General features: G+C 44.5%; 1 protein-coding gene across 1 annotated transcript in view; it reads right to left on the bottom strand.

Annotated features, from left to right (window-relative positions):
- Window positions 1-3831: 3831 nt before the first annotated feature.
- Window positions 3832-23228, bottom strand: part of TMEM138 (transmembrane protein 138) — a 59061-nt gene continuing 39664 nt past the window's right edge. The window contains exons 5-6 of the mRNA XM_030199512.1: window positions 5412-5487; window positions 3832-4260 (exon numbers count right to left, since the gene is read on the bottom strand). Of these exons, the coding sequence (XP_030055372.1) occupies window positions 4148-4260; window positions 5412-5487 (189 nt within the window). The 3' untranslated portion in view covers window positions 3832-4147. The remainder of the gene's footprint in view (window positions 4261-5411; window positions 5488-23228) is intronic.

The following is a 23228-nucleotide window of genomic DNA, read 5'->3' as shown; positions in this document are numbered from 1 at the left end:
TGCCTATCTCCAAATTAATGACATTAGAAGAAGAATAAGGAATTGGCCGGGGTGTCGGGAAGACGCTCAGCCTAATGAAAATGAGCCAGGGCAATGTAACTCCCGCAAATGGCCGCCTGCAAGGCCAAGGTGGAGACCTCAAAGGAGCGCTTCAGTAAAGCCTCCAACTGGCAGTCCTGCAGATCCCTAAGAGCCGCCCTACCCTCAACAGGAATGGCCATCTTTTTGGTAACCACCATTACCAGCGCGTACACCTTAGGGACCCAAAAGGTCTCCAGATCCGCTTGGGGGAGCTGATAAAGGCGCGCCATGGCTCGACCAATTCATAAAGGAGAATCCAGAACTAACCATTCCACCTCCACCAGCTCCTTCAAATCTTCATGATATGGAAAGGTCTGCAAACCCCCTTGAGCAGCGGATCCCCTTTTCGTGACACCTGAGGATTCTCCAACAACTTCAGTACCTGGAGACGTCAGCCTACAGCAAGGGCAATTCCTGACACCTAAAAATACGCACCACCGAAGGGTCTTCACCCAGAGGAACCACAGCAGGCTCGTCCAGGGACCCTGAGTCCCAAAGCTCCCCACTATCCGCCTCCACAGAAGGCTCTGATCCAAAGGAAAGAGCACCCCCGAGGTCCTCCATCATGGCCAAACGAGGTCTCTTGGTCCCAAAGACCCTGACCGAAGGCACCAAGGGCCCGTCCTGTGCTGGAGGAGCTGGCGGACCCCCCCATTTCAGGCAATAAGCCTGATGTACTAAAAGGGCAAATTCTGCAGAAAAAGGAGGAGCTAGGCCCATGGAGGCATCATGCCAAGAGAGAACCGACAGCTCCTCTGTCAAGGCAAGGACCGGAGCATGAGGGGGCAACATGGCGGACATTCACATCAAAACCGCATCCAGCGCAACACAGAGAGGCATGATCGGATCCGCAAAATTACCCTCTGCAACCAGGCAGGGAGTCTTGGCCGCCCCCGCCGGCAGACCCGATTCCGGCTCCTCACTGCGTCTGGACTCTGCCTCCTCACATACCCGGCAGAGGCCTGTAGTAAGTGAAACCACGCAGTGCGCTGAACAGGCCGGCCACACAAAGGCGCACCTTCTCTGCCTGCATCGCCATGAAGGGAAGGAAAGAGCTGCCCTCGCGGTGAGCAGCCCCCAAACTTTTTTTTTCTTTCTGCCGGCTCTAAGACTGCATCTGCAACCAACAAAGAAACGTGGCTCTGGCACACAGAAACAGCAGCATCTGCAGTTCTTTTTTTTTTTTTCTTTTTAATATTGTATGGTACTCTATTCCCTCCATGGCACCACCTTTAGGAACTTCTCCTAGTGAGGAGGGGGAGAAGGTCAAGGCACACTGCTCAGGGGCACAGAGAAGCGGAAGGGAGGAAAGGAGGGACCCGGATCCTGGAGTGTGCACCCCCAACAGGCGCAGGGGCCAGGGCCTGAGACCAAAAGCAGCTGCTCCTCTCCCGAAGACAAAGATGGCTTTTTGTTTTGTTTTTAAAGAAAAGAAAGATCCCAAACCATCATGATACCCGCAAGGGAACGCCAGAACCTAACACTAAGAAGAGGCCAAAACCAGCGCATCCAGAAACACCAAGCAGGGTTGTACAGTCTCTTATACAGAAGCACTTCTCAATAATTCTCAGTCTCCCTCTGCTGGTAGGAGTGCATATTACCCACTCATTGGGAACAGTCTGGACAAGATGATAAGGAACGGTCTGGAGAATATGATAAGGAAGAGAAGTTAAAAAGAAGAAAGGAAGTGTCACTCAAGGTAAGATAAAGAGAGAAAAATAACCATGTCACATTCAGGAAACACAGACGGTCACAGATACCAGCAAACAGGCTCAGTAAGTGTCTCCAAAAGCAGCCTTAAATAGATAAGTTTTAAGGACTGTCTTAAGTCTAGGGAATGAGAGCTAGAGACACAATAAAGACAGTAGTGAGTTCCAATTTGTTGGACCACTCAGTAAAAGGCCGATTGTCTTGTGGAGTCTAGCCTTGCACAAGAAGGCGAAGGAATATGAAGACATCGGTCATGCAGTGATCTAAGTAATCTTGGGGGTGCAGGAAGCACTTGGGAGGGGAAGTCTACAACTACCCAGGAAATAGGGTCCCCCAACAGTTTACTATTTCTCATGGCCCATCGGAGAGCTACTCAGAGATCAAGCCTTAGAAAATAAGAGTCACCAGTTTTTTTTCTCTCAGCCTCCCCACTTAGGCATTATCCCCTTCTGAGGAGGCAATCTGTGTCTGCCAAACCAGCTAGCTCCTCTTCTTCTTGCCCCAGTCACTGGAATGCTCTACTATCCCAAATATTTTTAAAGGTAACCTGTGGTTCCATCCATGCAGAGGCATATATGAGGGCTACGAAGGGCTCAAAGTAGCACTTGAATGAGCTGCCAAAGCATTATCACGAAGGAATTTTCCCCCTCAGATTGCAGCAATTTTTCATGGAACACAAGCCTAATCTGTCCTTAAAGGGACTAGGGGACTTTCACTTTTGTGAAGGGGCAAAGAGCTAGTTCTGCAGGCTGTTCCTATTATTGCTCCCTCTAGCTGTGAGAGGGGAAAGAAGAGAGGAGCTCTATTATGCATGCGAGGTCATCTGCTGAAATACTAACTCATTAGTGAACTGGAGCTACATAGGCTCTGTCATACCTTGAGGGTAGATTTGTAGCCTTCATGAACTTCCACAGAAAAGGGAGAGAAATAGCCCAGCATGCTTCACGTGTATTTTTGGTGAAAAACAGTAGCAAAATGCCTGCTGAGCCTACTAATACAGGGGCATTGACCAGATCTTTCCATGTGCTCTGCATAGGGCATAGCTCAATCTGGGGAATCCCTTGACTGTGTGTTAAACCTCTACAGATTGTACCTATCCACCAAGTGCCGGCTTGTCTGCATGCTCTCAAGCCAAGCCAAATACACTGGCTGACATGCTGATCTGCTATAATTTACCTGCAGTGCATTACCTCCTTTTTGTATTCCAGAAATACTGGAAGTGCATGCAGGGAGAGCAGATTGCATTCACCCAGCTGGTGCCTGCTTGTTTGCCTGCTCCCTGACCAGGCCAAAAACACCAGCTGAAACACTGAACTGCTATAACAAGTGTTGTGTTTTTTTTTGTTTTAACAGAATAGAACTGGAAACGGGAAGGGAGAGAGGGCAACAGAGAGAGAGAGTTCAATCACTTCAGATCTAACACATCATTATAGAAGAATGGGAGACAGTCTGGGAAGAGGCTGGACTATCAGTAGATCCTGGTATCAGACCCACTATGGGTGAAAAAACACCGCCTGGTACTGGACCCACTGGTGTGGGAACTCAGTCTCCTGCTGAGTCTGTTTCCAAGGGAGGAAGGGAAATCAGCCACAAAGGACTGTTTCCTACAGTATCCCCTGAAGTCTATGCTCCACCAGGAATCTGGGCCTACAGCCTTCCTAGGCATGGCCTACACATAGTTGCTGCACTAGGTCACATGTACGTACCATCTGCTGAAACCAGAGAAATATTGATGAGCTGAAGGCAGCACCAGTCCTCAATAACAGGAGTGAAGTCAGCTCAGCTGTTTTTCTCTAGCGTTCCTGCTGGCACAGGGACCTAACCCAGTTCTTTTCTGTTTCAACTGGTCTGGCATGGCATGGATGATAAAAAAAAATAATGGCCTAAAAGCAGAATGTGCAGTCTTCTCAACTTGAGGACAGATGGACTAGGGAGGAAGCTAAAAAGAAATCAATATCTTTGATTTGGCAATGAAATAAATCATCCATCACTGAAATAAAGATGACTGTATTTATAAACAGAAATGCATTTATTCTCCATTTCTGTAATTTGTGTACACAATTTCAATATTTTTATGCTATTACACATTACATTAAAATTACATGTGCATTATTACACTCTACATGCATACTCATCAACTTTACAAAGTTCTTTACGCTCAAGATTCTCAACTATAAACAAGAGAAATCACTGGATGAGATGTATACAATCTTTTATAGTGCCTGTGTGGTTCCATGGTTCATCAAAAACTTTAAAATCCATTCAGAGTAGGTGTTTAAAAGACTTGACCAGGCTGTACTGGCAGAGCTGGTGACATTATCAGGATCCTGTGTCACTGTATGAGCCACAAGGGTGGTCAGCTACGAACACGAGAAAACTCTTTGCGCAGCCATAGTGAATCTTCATAAAACCGTGGGTCTCCAAGGCACACTGCTGTCCTCTTGTAGAAGTAATAGTATAACACAGCCACTGGAAAGCAAGAAAGGAATCAAAACATCAGAACACTCAGCTCTGTGTCTGCCCAAAATTTCATGGCACTCCTGTGTCTTCTGCAGTATGCACTCTTGTATTACAATACATAATACAGTACAGCTGCTGGCAAAACAGAAAAAAAACAATACAACACTCTACTTGTTATAGTTACAGCAATCCCGACCCTCTTTTTCACCTACCTGGAGATTCTTTCACCCAAACTGGCCCGCAGGGCTTCTGATTCTTGGTTATAACCAGAAAACTACAATAAAACACGTTGTTGTGTATTTTGAGGTTCTGGATAAAACCGAATCTCATAAGTATATAAGTATTGCCACACTGGGACAGACCAAAGGTCCATCAAGCCCAGCATCCTGTTTCCAACAGTGGCCAATCCAGGTCACAAATACCTGGCAAGATCATGAAAAAGTTCAATACATTTTATGCTGCTTATCCCAGAAATAAGCAGTGGATTTTCCCCAAGTCAATTTAATAATGGTCTATGGACCACCCCCACCCCTACAAATGGTCTGTCCAGGGGCATTCCAACGATGCCATCGGAGTAAAAGGGAATGAACACTCCCTTGAGTGTTCATCCCTTTTTACTCCGATGGCATCGTTGGAATGCCCCTGGATCAGCACTGGATCAGAACTGAAAAAGCTCTTAGTTGCCTTCAAAATAAGACCATAGAATCAGAAACCTTAAGTACAGAGTGGAGCAAAAGTTTAGGTATGGTAAGTTTAAGGAAGCTGTGAGTACACCAAACAAAGTTGCACCTGGAAATAAAACTGGTGAATGGAAACGGAGCTAGAACATGCCTGAGCACTCAAGATTCAGTGCCTGTCTCTAGGCCCACACAGAAAGACTGAGACTGGAGTTATACAGCCGCTTCTACTGGGCTACAGAGAAAGACAGGCTGGAGGTAAATAGCAGGAGGCAAAGGTAGACGGAAGGGAAGAGCAAAAAATATCCCTAAAAATGTCTTTTTCAGCTCCTTAAAACTTTAGCACAAGCTAAATTTTTGTAAATATAGTTTTCCACTCCCAACTGGAGGTTACAGAAACTACACTATAAACTGACTAGGTTAGTACAAATCTTACTGTTGACATACTTAGGCGCATAAAGAATAATCCCATTAAGTCCTTACCCAGTCTTTGGAACACAAAAAGAGTCAGAAGCCCATCAGTCCAGATGAAGAGACTGTTGCTTTTCCAACGCAGGTTCTGAAAAGGGAAGGCAAGGATGAGCATTAGGGTAGGGAAGGGATTAAAAGAACACAGAAAGGTTAATCAGATAAGCAGCTTTCATGAAGAACATGAAGAATTCTGTGCGTTGCATACACTTCAAAGAATATCTTCTAATACACCCACAAAAGAGTGATGGACACCTCTTATCACATCCTTTCCTGGGCAACAGCAAGACACTTCCAGCCCTGTCCCATCTACAACAGACAGATATTATGGGGCCAATTCTACAACTGTGCACGCACCTCCATTTAGGTGCCCCAAGTATGCCCGGTGGAAGCCTATTCTGGAACAGCATCTGGAAGCCCAGGTTCCATTATAGGATAATAGCATAACCCCATATGGGCTTGCCTAACATTTACATCTGGCAAAGTGTGGGCACAGAAATATGACAGGGATGTGTAAGATATATACATTTTTTGGGAGCCCCACTCGAGCTCTGACTAGGTATGTGTATGCTGTTGCAGAATAGCACTTCGGCACTGTGCTGGGTAAATGTATATTTACGTGCCCAAGGGTGCATAAATATGGGCACCCAGGTTATAGAATTGCTCTTTATCAATCTCATCCCATGCAAAACAGCAGGCACACACTTACTATCCCACACTGAACAACCACTAAATACTGACAGCCTGATCTCATCAGCCAGACACATTCACCTTACAGAACATAATCCCTAGGTTTTATTACAAAAGTAGTATACTTTTTAAGCTGATCTACAAACACTTCTTATTCTGCCCCATCCAAAATAAAGTGAAAATACATAGAGAGCAATGGGGATAATTATCTAATCCCCAAATAAGATAAACATCTAAATAAGACAACATCTAATTAAATAAAATGCAAAATTAAAAAAAAAATGTTTAAATGCTAGCTAAAATGATTAGATAAAATCTTTTATTAAATACAAATCTTCAAAAGCATATCACACCATACAACACACCACAAAGTACATATACTACAAACATAAAACAGAATAGCACCAACATAGCCTCAAACACATTATGTTCAATTGTATATGTCTACAAGATCATCAGGTTTTTCAGCATGGCCTGAATCAGGGGACTTAATTTCAAATATGAGCTCATGCTCTGACAGTCATTCAGTCAGTTCTGAGGATAAGAAATGATCATAAAGAAAATAATAGGGGGTGGGGGCCGACATCTACTTCTCAGAGGAAATATGCGATCCTGGTTGCAGGCACTCCCATGGGCAGAAGAGCTATGAGTGATATCAACTGCTGGTCCTTTTGACGCCTATAAGAACTCTGTCCTGCCGCAGAACAAAGCCACGTGCCTGAAGGAGCGTGACCAAGCCCCTTTGGAGCCATCTGAGGAGGAAGGAGTAGGGACTGCTGCTCGATCCATATAGGGAAGCAAAATGGAGGTCAAGGTGGTACAGCCAACACACCACTAAGAGATCCTATGGACTATCATGTAAAAGGCGGTGGCTCCTCTGTCGGAACATTAAATTCAGTATCTCCCTCAGTAGTCTCCTTATTGTTGAGTGGTAGAACCTCCCCACCTTTCCAACCTGCACCTTTTCAGGAGATGGTTTCACCTTAGCAGCGGGGGTAATCAAGTCCATAACAAAGCTTAAACTTCAGCGGACTTCACTAAAAGCAGGTTTAATGATGTATTAGCTTAATTTACTGTATTGGCGGCCGCCTTTGCGGCCACATTGGGCCTGACACAGTTGGGAAAATGTGGGGTATAAATGAGATAATAAATAAATAAGTTCTCTAGCTCCTCAATTTGCCTCTAAGGCACTGGAGGATAGAGTTTGGTCACAGCCTGACCAACACAGAGCCTTGCCTTAGGGAGACTCCTATGAGAGATTGAATGGCTTTTTTATTTTTTAAATAGCTCATGCCTTTCTAGTGATAGTTCAAGGCGAGTTACCTACTTTACCTAAATGTATGCCCTTGTCTCCAGAGGACCTACAATCTAAGTTTGTACCTGAGGCAATGGAAAGTAAAGTGACTCGTCCAAGGCCATAAGTAGCATCAATGGGATTTGAACCCTGGTCTCTCTGCTGCACTATCCATAAGACTATTCCCTCCACTCCACAGGGAAACCTTAGAGGACTCTCTAATCTCCTCTGGAATGGGATCCCCTATAGAAGAGGGTTCCTGAACTGTTGAAGGAGAAATACTAAACACTTCTAGGGACTTGGTAATCAGAGCTCCTTTCTGTGAAAGTGCCTGACTACTGTGGGGCCAGATTCTTTACCCACAGAAATCTCACCCTCTTCTTAAAGCTCCTTAAGGAAAAACCTTGGAAAGAATATTGGTAGGATGATTACAAAATTGGTTTACTACAGTCAGTCAGGGGAACCACCATCTCTCTCCCATCTACTAACTCCCTACTGGACCTCAAGAAATCTATGATCATCCTTACAAAACCTTTTGGTTGTACCATCCTGCAGAGAAATAATTCAACAACATACCAGAAATGCAATTTTCTTGATTCAAGGTCCAGAACACTGGAACAAATTACCACAACACTTCCAACACCACACATCTCTCGACAATTTTAAAACAGACCTAAAAACGTTTCTCTTCTCTGATGCCTACTCCTAATTGTCACGGCTGGCTGTGGCCGTGCCCAGACACCTTTTTTCCAGTGATCTGGCTCTGTGGCTTCTCCGGACTGCCTTGTCCCTGCATTGATGCATCTGCTATCTGGTGTTCCTGCTATCCAAGCCTCATTCCAAGTTGTGATATCATCAGCAAAGTCCTTTATAAAGCACCTTGGAACTCTCATGCCTTGTGCCTTTGCAACAGGTCTTTTAACCTTGTCTTCGTGTTCCCTGTTTGGATCCAAGTCCTGCTTGGCTTTATTCCCATGCCTTGATTCCTGCCTGGCTTTGTTCCTGTGAGTCTTGTCCCTGAATGCTTGTTCTTGTGTTTCTGAGTCTTGTACCTGAAAGCCTTGTTTCTGAATCATGTTCTTGAAAGCCTTGCTTTTGCAAACCTTGTCCCTAAATGCCTTTCTTGTATGCCTTGATTCCTGCCCGGCTTTGTTCTTGTGAGTCTTGTCCCTGAATGCTTGTTCCTGTGTTTCTGAGTCTTGCACCTGAAAACCCTGCCTCTTTGTGTGGTTCCCCTTTACCCTGTGCTTGCTGTATCTGTTTGAATCTGAGTGGCTGTGCTGCACCGCCTTGCTTCTCTATGTGGCTTCCCTTTTTCAGTGGCCGTTTGGCCCAGCCTTGCTTTGCTTCTTTGTGTGGATCCCCTTTACCTTGTTCTTGCCAAGCCAAGTGTGTTCCTGTTGCCAAGCCAAATCTGTTCCCAATTCCTGTTCCTGTTGCCAAGCCAAGTCAGTTCCCGATTCAGATTCCTGTTGCCAAGCCAAGTATGTTCCTGATTCCTGTTCCTGCCAAGCGTGCTCCTGTTGCCAAGCCAAGTCTGTTCCTGATCCTGCCAAGCCTGTTCCTGATTCCTAAGTCTATTCCTGTTGCCAAGCAGTCTGTTCCTGCTTCCTGTTCCTGCAAAGCCAAGTCTGTTCTGATTCCTGATCCTGCCAAGCCAAGTCTGTTCCTGATTCCTGAGCCTGCCAAGCCAAATCTGTTCCTGGTTCCTGTGTTTGTTCCTGGTTCATGTTCCTGCCTTGTTTATAGTCTTGCTTCTGTTTATTCTTGTTGCCTAGCTCCTGCCCTGCTTTGTCTGTTGTGCTTTGTACCTAGCCTTGCATTGTCTCATTCCGTCCAGTCCTTGCCTTGTCCTTGTTTTGCCCTTTTCTGGACCCAGTTTTAATCTAGTTCTATGTCTTGCCTTGTATTGCCTGGGTCCCAGTCCCAGTTTTAATCTAGTAGAGTCTTGCCTTGTCCTGTCTGGATTCCAGTTCTAGCCCCTTTGCCTTGCTTTCCTTGCCTCATCTGGATCCGGTCCTTGTCTTGTTAATTGTACCTTTTTACCTCTGCCTTGCTTTAAGTCCTGTCTAGCCTAGCCAAGTCTTGCCTAGTCCTGATTTGTTCCGACTCTTGCCCTGTGCCAGCCCAGGTGACTTGTCTGCCACAGCATCGGCTGTGGTCCAAGGGCACAGCATACCTGAATCTGTGACACTAATCCCAATTCCCCTGTTGTCGTCCATAGGGATGAGCTTGTCAGACCGAACAGACCAGAAAATCTCTCCCTTCTCTATCACCTTCTTCTCTGTCCTATCGAAAACTGTAGTTCTTCCCCACCCCTTCCTCTAATTTTCCTCTCCCTTTACTCTATTTTTAGATTGTAGGCCGCCCAGATATGTTTTGATGGGAGGGATAGTAAATATGAATAAAACTTGAAATTTGATCTTCTTCTAAGAAGTGGTCAAAAGATCTATTGAGAGAGTGCAACACTCTCAAATTATTATTTGAACTACATCCTTGTCCAAGGACCATTCTCATGTGGTCTTATGACATGACTCAGCCTGTTCGTCAGGGAGTTGTCCTTTTCTGCCAGGTAGCTAGCTCTGAGGGTCAAGCTGTAAGAAATGGTCCAATTACACATCCTGACGGCTTCCCTGCACAGGAGGTATGGTCCTGTTGCTCACTGCTTGTTAATGTAATATACTTGATTGTCCTTTTGTATCAAAATAATTTTGTTGGCCAACAAATCTCTAGAAACCTTTAGAATGTTCCGTATTACTCTCAATTCCAGGAAATTTATCTTATGGGGTTTCTTGGTGTAACTACAAACCTAAAGTATTTGGAAGGGAATGCCTCTTGCCAAATTGGACTGCACCATCCACCAGGACAGAGAATCTCAAAAAGGCCTTTAGACAGATATAATGTCCCACAGCCTTTGAGCGGCTTGAATCCACTGCAGGCATTTTGACTCAAGTCAGGAGAATTATATGCACCATTAAGGCCATGTGCCCCAATACTCTCAACATGTTCCATGCTGATGCTTGCCAATTCTTTTGGAGCTCTACCACTATGACTACTAGATTGGTGATCCTCCGCTACTGTAAAAAGGTTTTTGACCAAGTCATGACTAGCAGAGCTCCAATGAATTCCAATTGTTGTGACAGGCTTAATTGGGACTTGGGGTAGTTTATACGGATCTTTCTGCCTCTTTTCGAGATGTGCATTTTACTGGCTAAACATCCAAACAGGGAAAAGCAAAGATACTTACCTGTAGCAGGTTTCATATTCAAAGTAAAGTCCAAAATGTCCAAATAAGGATGCTGTGGAAAGCAATACAAATGTCAAAGTCCAAATAACAATTAGGCAGGTGTGGTAGAGTCCAGGGAGACGTCAGGTAGCAGAGGTGTGGGAACACAATCAGCACGGAGCATCGGAAAGTGGTCTGAAGGGCAGGGTCGGAGGTCTTTCAGATGGGTCAAAGACAGGTCGCCTTTGAGAAGTGCAGCTATAGGGGTAACAACCGCGCCATCGTATCAGCCTCCTTCTCAGCTTGTCCCTGCACCTGTTGTTGCACCTATACCTATTCCGACGCCCTCAGTTATTCCATCCAATCCTTTCTTGGATCCTCCTGAGGCTACATGCAGCGGACAGATCCACCAGTATTACCATTATTAGTATGGTGGTGGATCAGGGGACTCAGATGCCAGAATGGATTTAATCCTTTTTTAGGCAGCATCTGCCGCCTTAAGCCACAAATCAAGGATCTGCCATATTCTCACAAATGGGTAGACACATCCCACATTGCCCAGGTTTGGCAATATGCCAAAGAAAAAAAACAAGAGCTTTCAGAAGCACGAGCAGCGCTCCACAGCACATGCGCCAGTGCCTTCTCACCCACAGCATGACCGCGCCGGCTTAGTTTAATACAAAAGCAAAATACTAGATAAAACAAAAACCAAAAGACAACTCCAAGGGGAGGTGGGTGAGATTATGAGAATAAGAAGCCTGCTGTCCTCGGAGAATAACTGCTACAGGTAAGTATCTTCGCTTTCTCCGAGGACAAGCAGGCTCCAATAATCTCACAAGTGGAGAATCCCTAGCATCCAGGCTCACCCAAAACAACAAACATTGGTCAAATAGGCCTTGCAACGTCGAGAACATAACGCAGATTAACCTGAAACTCTATACAACTAGATGAGAGTGCAGCCTGGAACAGAATAAAACAGAAAACGAGGAGCATCCACAGAAAGTGGAGGAACCCCCATTTCCTACATCAAAGTACTGCAAGAAAAGGAGGAGAAGGATGATCTGGCCCTTTCAATCAACCAGGGAGACGTATAACACTGCAAAGTCTTTACTAAGGAACATCAAGCGGCTCGACACAGCAGCCATGTTTCGGCGTCTATGCGCCTGCTTCAGGAGCCTTAAAAGTGTTCCAAAGGTTTATACAGAACAGAAACAAAGTTTCTTGTGCGGTTAAGAAATTTTCGCCTAAACTGCCGTTTGCAGACTTAGGAAGTATCATTTCATATTGTTTGGATTGTTACCTCCAATAACTTAACCGCACAAGAAACTTTGTTTCTGTTCTGTATAAACCTTTGATAAGCACTAACTACACTAAGGTGAACCCTTACGGAGTTGGTCTTGAGACCAGACTCTGATAAGTGTAGAAGGTATTCAAGCAGGACAAGAAAGAGGATCTATGGCCATGATGTCACACCAGATGGCAAACCTCCTCCATTTAAAAGAATAACCCCTCTTAGTGGAATCTTTCCTGGAAGCCAGCAAGACCCAGGAGACACCCTCCGAAAAACCCAAGGAAGCGAATTCTAGGCTCTCAACATCCAGGCCGTAAGAGCCAGAGACTGGAGGTTGAGATGTAGAAGCAACATCTTGTTCTGAGTGATGAGGGTCAGAAAGCAATCCAATCTCCACGGTTCTTCGGAGGACTCCAGAAAAAGAGAGAACCAAACCTGTCGCGGCCAGTAGGGCACGATCAGAATCAAAGTTCCGCAGTCTTGCTTGAGTTTCAACGAATTCTGTCATGGTTGTGGCCGTGTCCTTATGTCCAGACCTACTGTTTCTCTGTATCTAACTCTGTGACCTCTCCAGTCTGCCTTTTTTCCTGTTGTTGTTCTTCTTGCTGGCCAACCCTTGCTTTGGTGTCCCTGAAGCCAAGCCTCGCTTTGGTCTCCCTGCTTCATTTCCTACTTGTGACATCATTTATAAGGACCCAGGGAGCTTTCCTGCGTTGCCTTTGCAACAGGTCTACTTTCCTTTTTCTTGTTGTACTGTTGTTTGATTCTGAGGAAACTGGTCTTCTTGTTATGCTGTGTCTTTGGGCACAGCCCTGAGCCCTGTGTGAGTGGTTTTGGTTTGAATCTGTATGGATTACTTCCCTATTAGGTTTGCATTAGGTTTGCTCTCAAGCAAAGCCCTCTTCTGTTTCTCTGTGTGTGTTGTTCTGCTTTAAACCTGTATGGATTACCCGCCTGTTAACTTTGCTTCCACAAGCAAAGCCCTGTTCTGTTTCTCTATGTGTGGTTTTGGTTTGAACCTGAATAGATTCCTTCCTTGTTGTCTAGGCTCTCCAGCATAAGCCTGTTCTGTTTCCTTGTGTGGTTTACTACTACTACTTAACATTTCTAAAGCGCTACTAGGGTTACGCAGCGCTGTACAGTTTAACAAAGAAAGACGGTCCCTGCTCAAAGGAGCTTACAATCAAATGGTTTCCCTTGTTACCTTTCACTGTTCAGAGAGCCCATTGCTGCCAGCCCAGCTGCTTTCCTTGATTACTTTGCTCCCATGCAGCTGGGTGTGCTCTGTCTCTGCCTGCCTTTCCCTTCCTGGCTGAGTTCTGGTAAGAACATTGTTTGCTTTTCCCTTTGTTTGCTTTAAACCTCTGACTGCAGTGTAAGCCCTGCTTCTTGCTGATTTGTGTTTTAGAAGCAACCTTTCCATTTAGCTTGCTTTAACTCTTTGTCTGCTGTGCTTGTCTCCTGATCCTTGTGAGCATTGCTTCTTACCTGATTTGTGTACGTAAAGGCAGCTTTCCCTGTCTGTTTGCTTTTCCCTTTGTGTCTAGTGTCTGTTGTTTGACTCTGTGGCACAGCTTTGTGTATTCTTATGTCAGACTTGTGAGTTCTTGTACCAAATAGAGCGCTGCTGAGCCCAAAACTTGGACCAGGTTCTGCTTGGTGGCTAGACAACCCCGGGTTTCACCTGCGCTGACCGCCGTTCCCCAGAGGTTGAGCCCCTAGGTGCAGGCAGCTTGCAGGACTTATGGGACGGAGCTGAAAGCGGGGCGATGAATGTATCGGCCAGGCAGGCAGCAGGTCAAGAGAGTAATCCAGGTACAAGCGGCAGTCAGTAGGCAGGCAAGAGAGTAATCCAGATGCAGGTGAAAGTCAGTAGGCAGGCGGCAGGCAAGGGAGTAATCCAGGTACAGGCGAACATCAGTAGGCAGGCAGCAGGCAAGAGAGTAATCCAAGTACAGGCGAAAGTCAGTAGGCAGGCGGCAGACAGAAGGGTAATCCAGGTACAGGCAAAGTCAGCAACGAGGGACCAGTAGATAAGAAGCAGACTACAGAGTTAGAAACAAAAGATGGGAAATCAATAGTGTCAAGCACTAAGCATCATGCAAATAGGAACAACAAACATACTCTGAAATGTCTATATGCAAATGCTAGGAGTCTAAGAAATAAGATGAGAGAGTTGGAATATATTGCACTAAATGAAAAATTGGATATAATAGGCATTACTGAGACCTGGTGGAAGGAGGATAACCAGTGGGACACTGTCATACAGGGGTACAAAGTATATCGTAGTGATAGGGTGGACCGGACTGGTGGAGGGGTAGCATTGTATATTAATGAGAGCCTTGACTCAGATAGATTACAAATTCAGCAGGACACAAATCACACCTTTGAATCATTGTGGGTTGAAATTCCATGTAGAAAAAGGAAAAGGACAGTGATAGGAGTGTACTACCGTGCGCCTCGCCAGGATGAGCAGATAGACGCAGAAATGATAAAAGGAATCAGAGACGCAAACAAAATGGGCAATGCGATAATAATGGGTGACTTCAATTTACTCAAATATAGACTGGGCAAATGTGACATCGGGACACACTAGAGAGGTACAATTCCTTGATGAAATCAAGGACAGTTTTATGGAGCAGCTGGTGCAGGAGCCGACGAGAGAAGGAAAAATTCTAGACTTGGTCCTTAGTGGAGCGCATAATCTGGTGGGGAACGTTATGGTACTGGGGCTGCTTGATAACAGTGATCATAATATGATCAGTTTTGATATCAATCTTGAAGTAACTATACATAGGAAGTCAAATACACTAGCGTTTAACTTTAAAAAAAGGAGACTATGATAAAATGAGAAGAACGGTAAAGAAAAAAACTTAGAGGGGCAACTGAGAGGGTAAAAACTGTACAACAGGCGTGGATGCTATTCAAAAATACCATCCTGGAGGCCCAGGCCAAACATATTCCGCGAATTAGAAAAGGAAGACGGAAGTCCAAAAGACAGCCGGCGTGGTTAAAAAGTGAGGTGAAGGAAGCTATTAGGGCTAAAAGGAACGCCTTCAGAAAATGGAAGAAGGAACCGTCTGAAAATAACAAAAAGCAGCATAAGGAGTGTCAAAGCAAATGCAAGGCGCAGATAAAGAAGGCCAAGAGGGATTACGAAAAAAAGATAGCAGTAGAGGCAAAAAAACAAAGTAAAAACATTTTTCCGGTATATTAAAAGCAGGAAGCCAGCAAAAGAATCGGTTGGGCCGCTGGATGACCAAGGGGTAATAGGGGCGCTCAAGGAAGACATTAAATGAAGATTAAATGAATTCTTTGCTTCGGTCTTCACCGAGGAAGATTTGGGTGGGATACCAGTGTCGGAAATGGTATTTCAAGCAGACGAGTCAGAGAAACTTACTGAATTCACAGTAAGCCTGGAGGATGTAATGGGGCAGTTCGGCAAACTGAAGAGTAGCAAATCACCTGGATCGGATGGTATTCATCCTAGAGTACTGATAGAACTGAAAAATGAACTTGCGGAGCTACTGTTAGTGAAATGCAATTTATCCTTAAAATCGAGCGTGGTACCGGAAGATTGGAGGGTGGCCAATGTAACGCCAATTTTTAAAAAAGGTTCCAGGGGAGATTCGGGAAATTATAGACCGGTGAGTCTGACGTCTGTGCCAGGGAAAATGGTAGAGGCTATTATTAAAAACAAAATTACAGAGCACATCCGAGGACATGGATTACTGAGACCAAGTCAGTACAGCTTTAGTGTGGGGAAATCTTGCCTGACCATTTTACTTCAATTCTCTGAAGGAGTAAACAAACGTGGACAAAGGGGAGCCAGTTGATATTGTGTATCTGGATTTTCAAAAGGCGTTTGACAAGGTGCCTCATGAAAGGCTACAGAGAAAATTGGAGGGTCATGGGATAGGAGGTAATGTCCTATTGTGGATTAAAACTGGTTGAAGGATAGGAAACAGAGAGTGGGATTAAATGGGCAGTATTCACAATGGAGAAGGGTAGTTAGTGGGGTTCCTCAGGGGTCTGTGCTAGGACCGCTGCTCTTTAATATATTTATAAATGATTTCGAGATGGGAGTAATTAGCGAGGTAATTAAATTTGCTGATGACACAAACTTATTCAAAGTCGTTAATTCGCGAGAGGATTGTGAAAAATTAGAGAAGGACCTTACGAGACTGGGAGACTGGGCAGCTAAATGGCAGATGACGTTTAATGTGAGCAAGTGTAAGGTGATGCATGTGGGAAAAAAGAACCCGAATTATAGCTACGTCATGCAAGGTTCCACGTTAGGAGTTACGGACCAAGAAAGGGATCTGGGTGTCGTCGCACTGAAACCTTCTGCTCAGTGTGCTGCTGCGGCTGGGAAAGCGAATAGAATGTTGGGTATTATTAGGAAAGGTATAGAAAACAGGTGTGAGGATATTATAATGCTGTTGTATCGTTCCATTGTGTCCAATTCTGGTCGCCGCATCTCAAGAAAGATATAGTGGAATTGGAAAAGGTGCAGCGAAGGGCAACGAAAATGATAGCGGGGATGGGATGACTTCCCTATGAAGAAAGACTAAGGAGGCTAGGGCTTTTCAGCTTGGAGAAGAGACAGCTGAGGGGAGACATGATAGATGTATATAAAATAATGAGTGGAGTGGAACAGGTGGATGTCAAGTGTCTGTTCATGCTTTCCAAAAATAGTAGGACTAGGGGACATGCGATGAAACTACAGTGTAGTACCATTTAAAACAAACAGGAGAAAATGTTTCTTCACCCAGCGCGTAATTAAACTCTGGAATTCGTTGCCGGAGAATGTGGTGAAGGCGGTTAGCTTGGCAGAGTTTTAAAAGGGTTTGGACGGTTTCCTAAAGGATAAGTCCATAGACTGCTACTAAATGGACTTGGAAAAATCCACAATTTCGGGAATAACATGTATAGAATGTTTGTACGTTTGGGAAGCTGCCAGGTGCCCTTGACCTGGATTGGCCGCTGTCGGGGACAGGATGCTGGGCTTGATGGGCCTTTGGTCTTTTCCCAGTATGGCATTACTTATGTACTTATGTACAAAAGTAGAAGCCGAAGCATGGAGTCCAGGGAGAGCTCAGCTGATAAAGTGCTGGCATCTGACATCAGCAGGGAGAAGGGGCACAGTCACAGGACAAGAGCAGGGGAAGGAGCAACCGGAAGACCAATATGAGAGAAGGAAGGGAAGCCAGGCAGAGGAAGAGCATTCCTAGGTGGGTGGAAGCAAAGCAATCAAGGAGCCTGGAAGCCAGGCAGAGAGAGAGCAGAAACAGGTGCATGGAAGCAAAGCAATTAAGGAGCCTGCAACCACCACTCTCTGAACAAACCCAGAGAGGACTACACACACATGGCTCAGGCAGTGCCAGTCAAGTGTGTGCATCTACGGGACCTCATGCAGCCCGCGGACGCCGCTTGCGTTGAGGTAGGGGACATGACACTTATGATTGGCTTCCCTTTACCCTTGAGTGCTGTGTGGCACAGCCTTATATATTCTTACGAGTGGCTTCCCTTTATCTTTGAGTCCTGTATGGCCAGCCTTGTGTATTCTTTTTTTGTTATATAAATTTTTATAATCATTTACAAGCTTAAATCTTGTATACAGAAATTCAGAGACCAACAATGAAAAAAAGGAATAAAGCAAAAACTTTTTCAATTAAGCACTTCAGCTCTTTCTTAGACCACCAATATTATGTTACTTGGGGGACGAACATTATAAAGGAGAATATTATAGGTAAATTAAACACGCAAAAGGCCTGGTGATTCCACGCTTATTCCTATATATTGATTAATCACAGATCATCTTCATAGTCTAAAGTCTATTTGGTCAGTTTTTTTAAATCAAAAAAAGTTCTAAGTTGTTCAGGTTAAAAAAAAAAGTATTTGTTATCCATATAGCGTATTACACATTTACATGGGTATGCAAGTAGAAATCTCACTCCCAAAGCTTTTGTTTCTTCTCTTAATGCCAAAAAGGCTCTTCTTCTCTGTTGTGTAGATTTGACTACATTGGGGCATATCCAAATTCTATCCCCATGAAAAATTGTTAATTAATTTTTAAAGTATAATTTCAAGATAGAGTTTAAGTCCTGTTCAAAAACCAGGGAAACTAATAAGAGTCTGACGATTTGTTGCCTCAATAGTTGACTGTTCTAGAAATGCTGTAAGATCTTGAAAACCTGGTTCTCTTGGTTGAGTTAGAAATTGTGCTTGTGATTCCTTTTCATGCTCTCCTTGTTTCTGAGGTATAGGTAAGTAGTATATTTTATTTAATGGAGGAATAAGATTAGGAGAGTATTGCAGGATATCAATCAAATATTTCTTAAATAATTCTGTAGCACTTATTTCTGGAATTATCGGAAAATTTAAAATACATAAATTCCTCAGAATGTTGCCCAGTTCCTAACAAATCTAAAATCCTCCCTCCTGCACCATCGTCTCATGCACGCATTGAGACTCCGGAGCTCTGCCTGTCTCTTGGCACACTAAGCCTCTCAGGAAACCCAAGTCCTCTTTTTCATATGAAGGCACAGTTGGCTGGGCTATGGTCAGGCCCCAGGCACTAGAGACACCAAGAATGGGTGTCTTTTCCCGAGACGCTTGAAGCTACTGGGAGTCTTCATGGACATGGAAGGAAAAACCACAGATACCAAATTAAAAGACACAATGGTGCCTGAAAAAGAGGGGAAAAGCACAAAACAGCCCAACTGGGTAGGCCTAAAAGTGGCCCGCGTCGAAAAATAAAGGAAACTAAAAAATAAAGGAAAACTTTTTTTTTTTTAAACAAAAGAAGAACAAAAGAGCGGGGTAGCAAAAAAACTGCCGAAGGCACTTGAAAAAGCACAAAACACTCTGACTGGATACGTGAGGAGCCACCGTAAAAAGCAGCTGCTCCTCACACGGAAAAAGCTAAACTAAGCCGGCACGGTTGCGAAGAGGGACAGGAAGGCACTAGCGCATGCGCAGTGGAGTGCTGCTCGCATTCCAGAAAGCTCTTGTTTTTTCTTTGGCATATTGCCGAACCCGGGCAATGCGGGATGCATCTACCTGCTTGTGAGAATTGTAAGCCTGCTTATCCTCGGAGAAACATGTGCACCCCCAGTCTACAAAGATACACTGCTAGAATCACAAAACATTTTGTGAATACTCAAGGAGTCAACATGAGGACATATAGCAGTACCTGATACTGGTGGTGATATTTTCCTATGATGTTTGAGATACTGTTTGTAATTGGGATATTTCTCAATATGAATGTAACACTCCTTTAAATCCAGAAAACAAAACCACTCTCCATTTTGAAGAAAACAGCTGAGAACAGGGAAGCTTGGTTCAAATTCCACCGTGGCTCCTTGTGATCTTGGGCATGTCACTTAGCCCTCCAATGCCTCTAGTATACTCAGACTGTAAGCCCTCTGGGGACAGGAAAATACCTACTGTACCTGAATGTAACTCACCTTGAGCTACAATTGAAAAAGGTATGAGCTAAATTTCCTTCCCTTCCCTCTTACTAGGAACTTGTTCAGGGTCCTTAGGTCTAAGGTCTAACATAAAACAGAATCTCCCCATCTTTTTAGTAGAGGAGTGTGGTAGCCGTGTTAGTCCACTCTTAAGGTTATCAATAGAAATCAAACAAAATAAAACATGGAAAAGAAAATAAGATGATACCTTTTTTATTGGACATAACTTAATACATTTCTTGATTAGCTTTCGAAGGTTGCCCTTCTTCCTCAGATCGGAAATAAGCAAATGTGCTAGCTGACAGTGTATATAAGTGAAAACATTCAAGCATTACTATGACAGTCTGACAGGGTGGGAGGAGTGGGGTGGGTAGGAAGTATGCATGGGAACATCAAATCATATCATTGATATTCTAACAGGATGGGTGTGGATAGGTGAGGGGAGGGTGATCAACAGAGACATACAGCTTTATGGTTTATAATGGGCTAGGAACCCCAGATCCTTGTTAAGTCCTTTCTGTTGGGTGTTAAAATATTCAATCATTCTGACTTCAAAGGTCTTACGTTCTTGTATGGTTTTAAAGTTACCTTTCAGGATTCTCACTGTGAAGTCACTGGTACAGTGTCCTGGTCCTGTAAAATGTTGACCAACAGGCGTGGGAACCCTGCTGGCACCAGTATTGTTCATATGATGTCTATGTAAATTGAATCTTGTCTTAAGCATCTGGCCTGTTTCTCCAATATAGCATCCTTCGTTACATTTTTTACACTGAATGATATATACCACATTGGAAGATGAGCAAGTGAAAGATCCCTTTATGTTGAATATCTTTCCTTTGTGGATGACTTTGGGGTCCTGTGAAATATTTTGGCATAGTTTGCAACTGGATAAATTACAGGGAAGTGTGCCCTTCTGTTCCTTTTCAGTCTGTGATGGAAGTTTACTTCTGATTAGCTTGTGTTTTAAAAGGGAAACTTTGAAAGCACCTCAAAAGCGTAACTAAGATGTTAATGGGAAAAAAAATGGAGGCAAGCCCCAGTGACATGCCCTTGAAAGGCTTCGTAGAAAGAAAGTCTGAGGTGGTCCCATGAGATGTAGTGCACAGGTACAGTGGACCAACTCAAAAGCTTTAAGCGTATTCTAAGCTGGAAAAGCTTCCCTTGTGGGCTCCATTAGAGACATCACTTGTGTTGTGAGACTTTACTTAGCTTCTCCTTAGATAAAAGTATTTTACCTAATCATTTGAATTACCTTTTTATTATTATTTTTTTATTATGCATTTTATTTTATACATTGGATGTTGTAGTGTTAAGTTACATATCTTATTTGGGGATTAGATAACTGTCTCACAAACTCTGAGATGTAGACAGACCACAAAAAGTCTCACACTTAACATTTAATAAGGCCCAGTTTTACAACTTCTTTTATAAAGTCATGCTAGCGATTCTTGCACGGTAAATCCGACGAAGCCCACGGGAATTGAATAGGCTTCATCGCATTTACTGCGCCAAAACCACTAGTACAGCTTTGTGAAAGGACCCCTAAGTGACAGAGAATATTTTTACATCCGACTCACTTAGAAAAAAGTAAGAAACAAAGACCTTGGAAACCTTTTCCACAGACCAAGAAGTATGTCTGTCCTTAACTGGCTTCAAATTTCATCAACAGTCTTAAAAGCAAGTTGGAGGTTTTTAGATTTAGTGTGCTGTGGCAGAAAACCTTAGTCATTTATTAAAATTTGTATCTCACATTTTCCAAATCACTTTAGTTCAATGTGGCTCACAATATATGTCATAAAAAGGAAGGGAAAATTAGGTTCTTACCTTGGTAATTTTCTTTCCTTTAGTCACAGCAGATGAATCCATTAACTGATGGGTTGTATCCGCCTACCAGCAGGTGTAGATAGAGAACACTGAAAAAACAGTGCCTCTTGGATGGCTAGCCCCAACTGCCTTCAGTATTTGAGATTTCCAAAGCAGAGTGAACCATAAAGGTATAATAACATAAACTTTCATCACAGCGAACAAACGCCCCAGAACAGGAGCAATAACCATACAAAGGAGGGATGAACTCAACCTCCTGTAGAAGAACATCATGTAGAAATTTTGAGAACTGGTATCCAACTTCTCCCAATGAGATATATATCTGCATGAAAGATCTGAACAAAAAACAAGTCAGACAGGGAGGGATCATGGATTCATCTGCTGTGACTAAAGGAAAGAAAATTACCAAGGTAAGAACCTAATTTTCCCTTCCTTGTCATCAGCAGCAGATGAATCCATTAACTGATGGGATGTACAAAAGCAATCCCTACTTAAGGTGGGAACAGGCCACACCGCGAGCAAGCACTTGTGCTCCAAAAATCACGTCCTGCTTCGCTGCAATATCTAGCCTGTAATGCCGGACAAAAGAGAGCTGAGAAGCCTAAGTAGCCGCACTACAGATCTCTTGAAGAGAGAGTGCACCCGTTTCAGCTCACGAGGAGGAAATCGCTCTCGTGGAATGCGCCTTAAACGCTTCAGGCGGAGACCGACCTGAAGCAGATAAGCAGGAAAAATGACTTCCTTGACCCAACGTGCTATAATGGCCTTAGACGCCGGGCCTCCATGCCGAGGACCTGACAACAAGACTAAAAAGCAATCAGACATCCTGAAATCACTTGACATCTGTAGATACTGAAACAGCGCCCTGCGGACATCCAAAAGATGTAACTGCCCAAAGGAGTCCGGGAACTCTTCCCTAGAAAAGGAAGGAAGAAAAATGGGCTGGTTCAGGTGAAACGCTGAAACCACCTTAGGCAATAAGGAACGCACTTTACGTACCGTTACTCCGGACTCCGAGAATTGCAGAAAAGGGTCCCGACAGGACAGCGCCTGCAGCTCAGACACGTGTCTAGCTGATGTAATGGCCATCAAAAAGACAGTCTTGAGAGTCGCATCCTTCTCCGAAGCTCGCTTAAGCGGCTCGAAGGGCAAACACTGGAGAGCCTTCAAAACCATCCCCAGGTTCCAGGCCGGACAGGGCAACCGGACGGGAGGCCGGAGCCTAAGCACCCCTCTGAGAAATCGGGCAATGTCCGGATGAGCAGCAAGGGACAAGCCAGCGACTTTCCCTCGATAGCATGATAATGCTGCCACTTGCACCCGCAGGGAATTGTATAGCTAGGCCTTTTTGTAAGCCCTCCTGCAAAAAGTCCAGTAGCCCGCGAGGGAGTGATCGCCTTTGAAACACCCCACGCCTCAAACATGCGCCCGATCCGAGCATAAGCTGCGGAGGTGGACCGCTTGCGGGCCTGTAAGCTCCGTTGAGCAGGGACTGTCCTTTTTGTTAAACTGTACAGCGCTGCGTAACCCTAGTAGCGCTCTAGAAATGTCAAGTAGTAGTAGTAGAGTGGAGATAACCTTGTTAAAGTAGCCTTTGTCTCTCAATTGCGCCCTCTCAATAGCCAGGCCGTAAGACCAAATCGGCAGGGATTCTCCATAGACACTGGACCCTGAACCAACAGGTTCAGCACCAGGGGCAAATGAACAGGATCGTCCACCAGCATCCGGCGGAGATCCGCATACCACGGACGCCTTGGCCAATCTGGAGCGATGAGAATCACCAGACCTCGGTGCTGTTGAATTCACAGTAGGACTCGTCCTATCAAGGGCCAAGGAGGGAACACATACAGGAGGCCAGAGGGCCAGGGTTGAGCCACAGCATCCAACCCCGCCGAGTGAGGATCTCTCCTTCTGCTGAAAAAGCGAGGTACTTTGGCGTTTGCACTTGACGCCATTAGATCCATTCCGGGAGTCCCCCATTTGGCACAAATCTGAAAAAAACTTCTTCTGCCAGTTCCCATTCTGCCGGGTC

The sequence above is a fragment of the Microcaecilia unicolor genome, chromosome 4 (assembly GCF_901765095.1).
Source record: "Microcaecilia unicolor chromosome 4, aMicUni1.1, whole genome shotgun sequence".
Classification (NCBI taxonomy): domain Eukaryota; kingdom Metazoa; phylum Chordata; class Amphibia; order Gymnophiona; family Siphonopidae; genus Microcaecilia; species Microcaecilia unicolor.
This window is presented reverse-complemented; position numbering and strand designations above follow the sequence as displayed.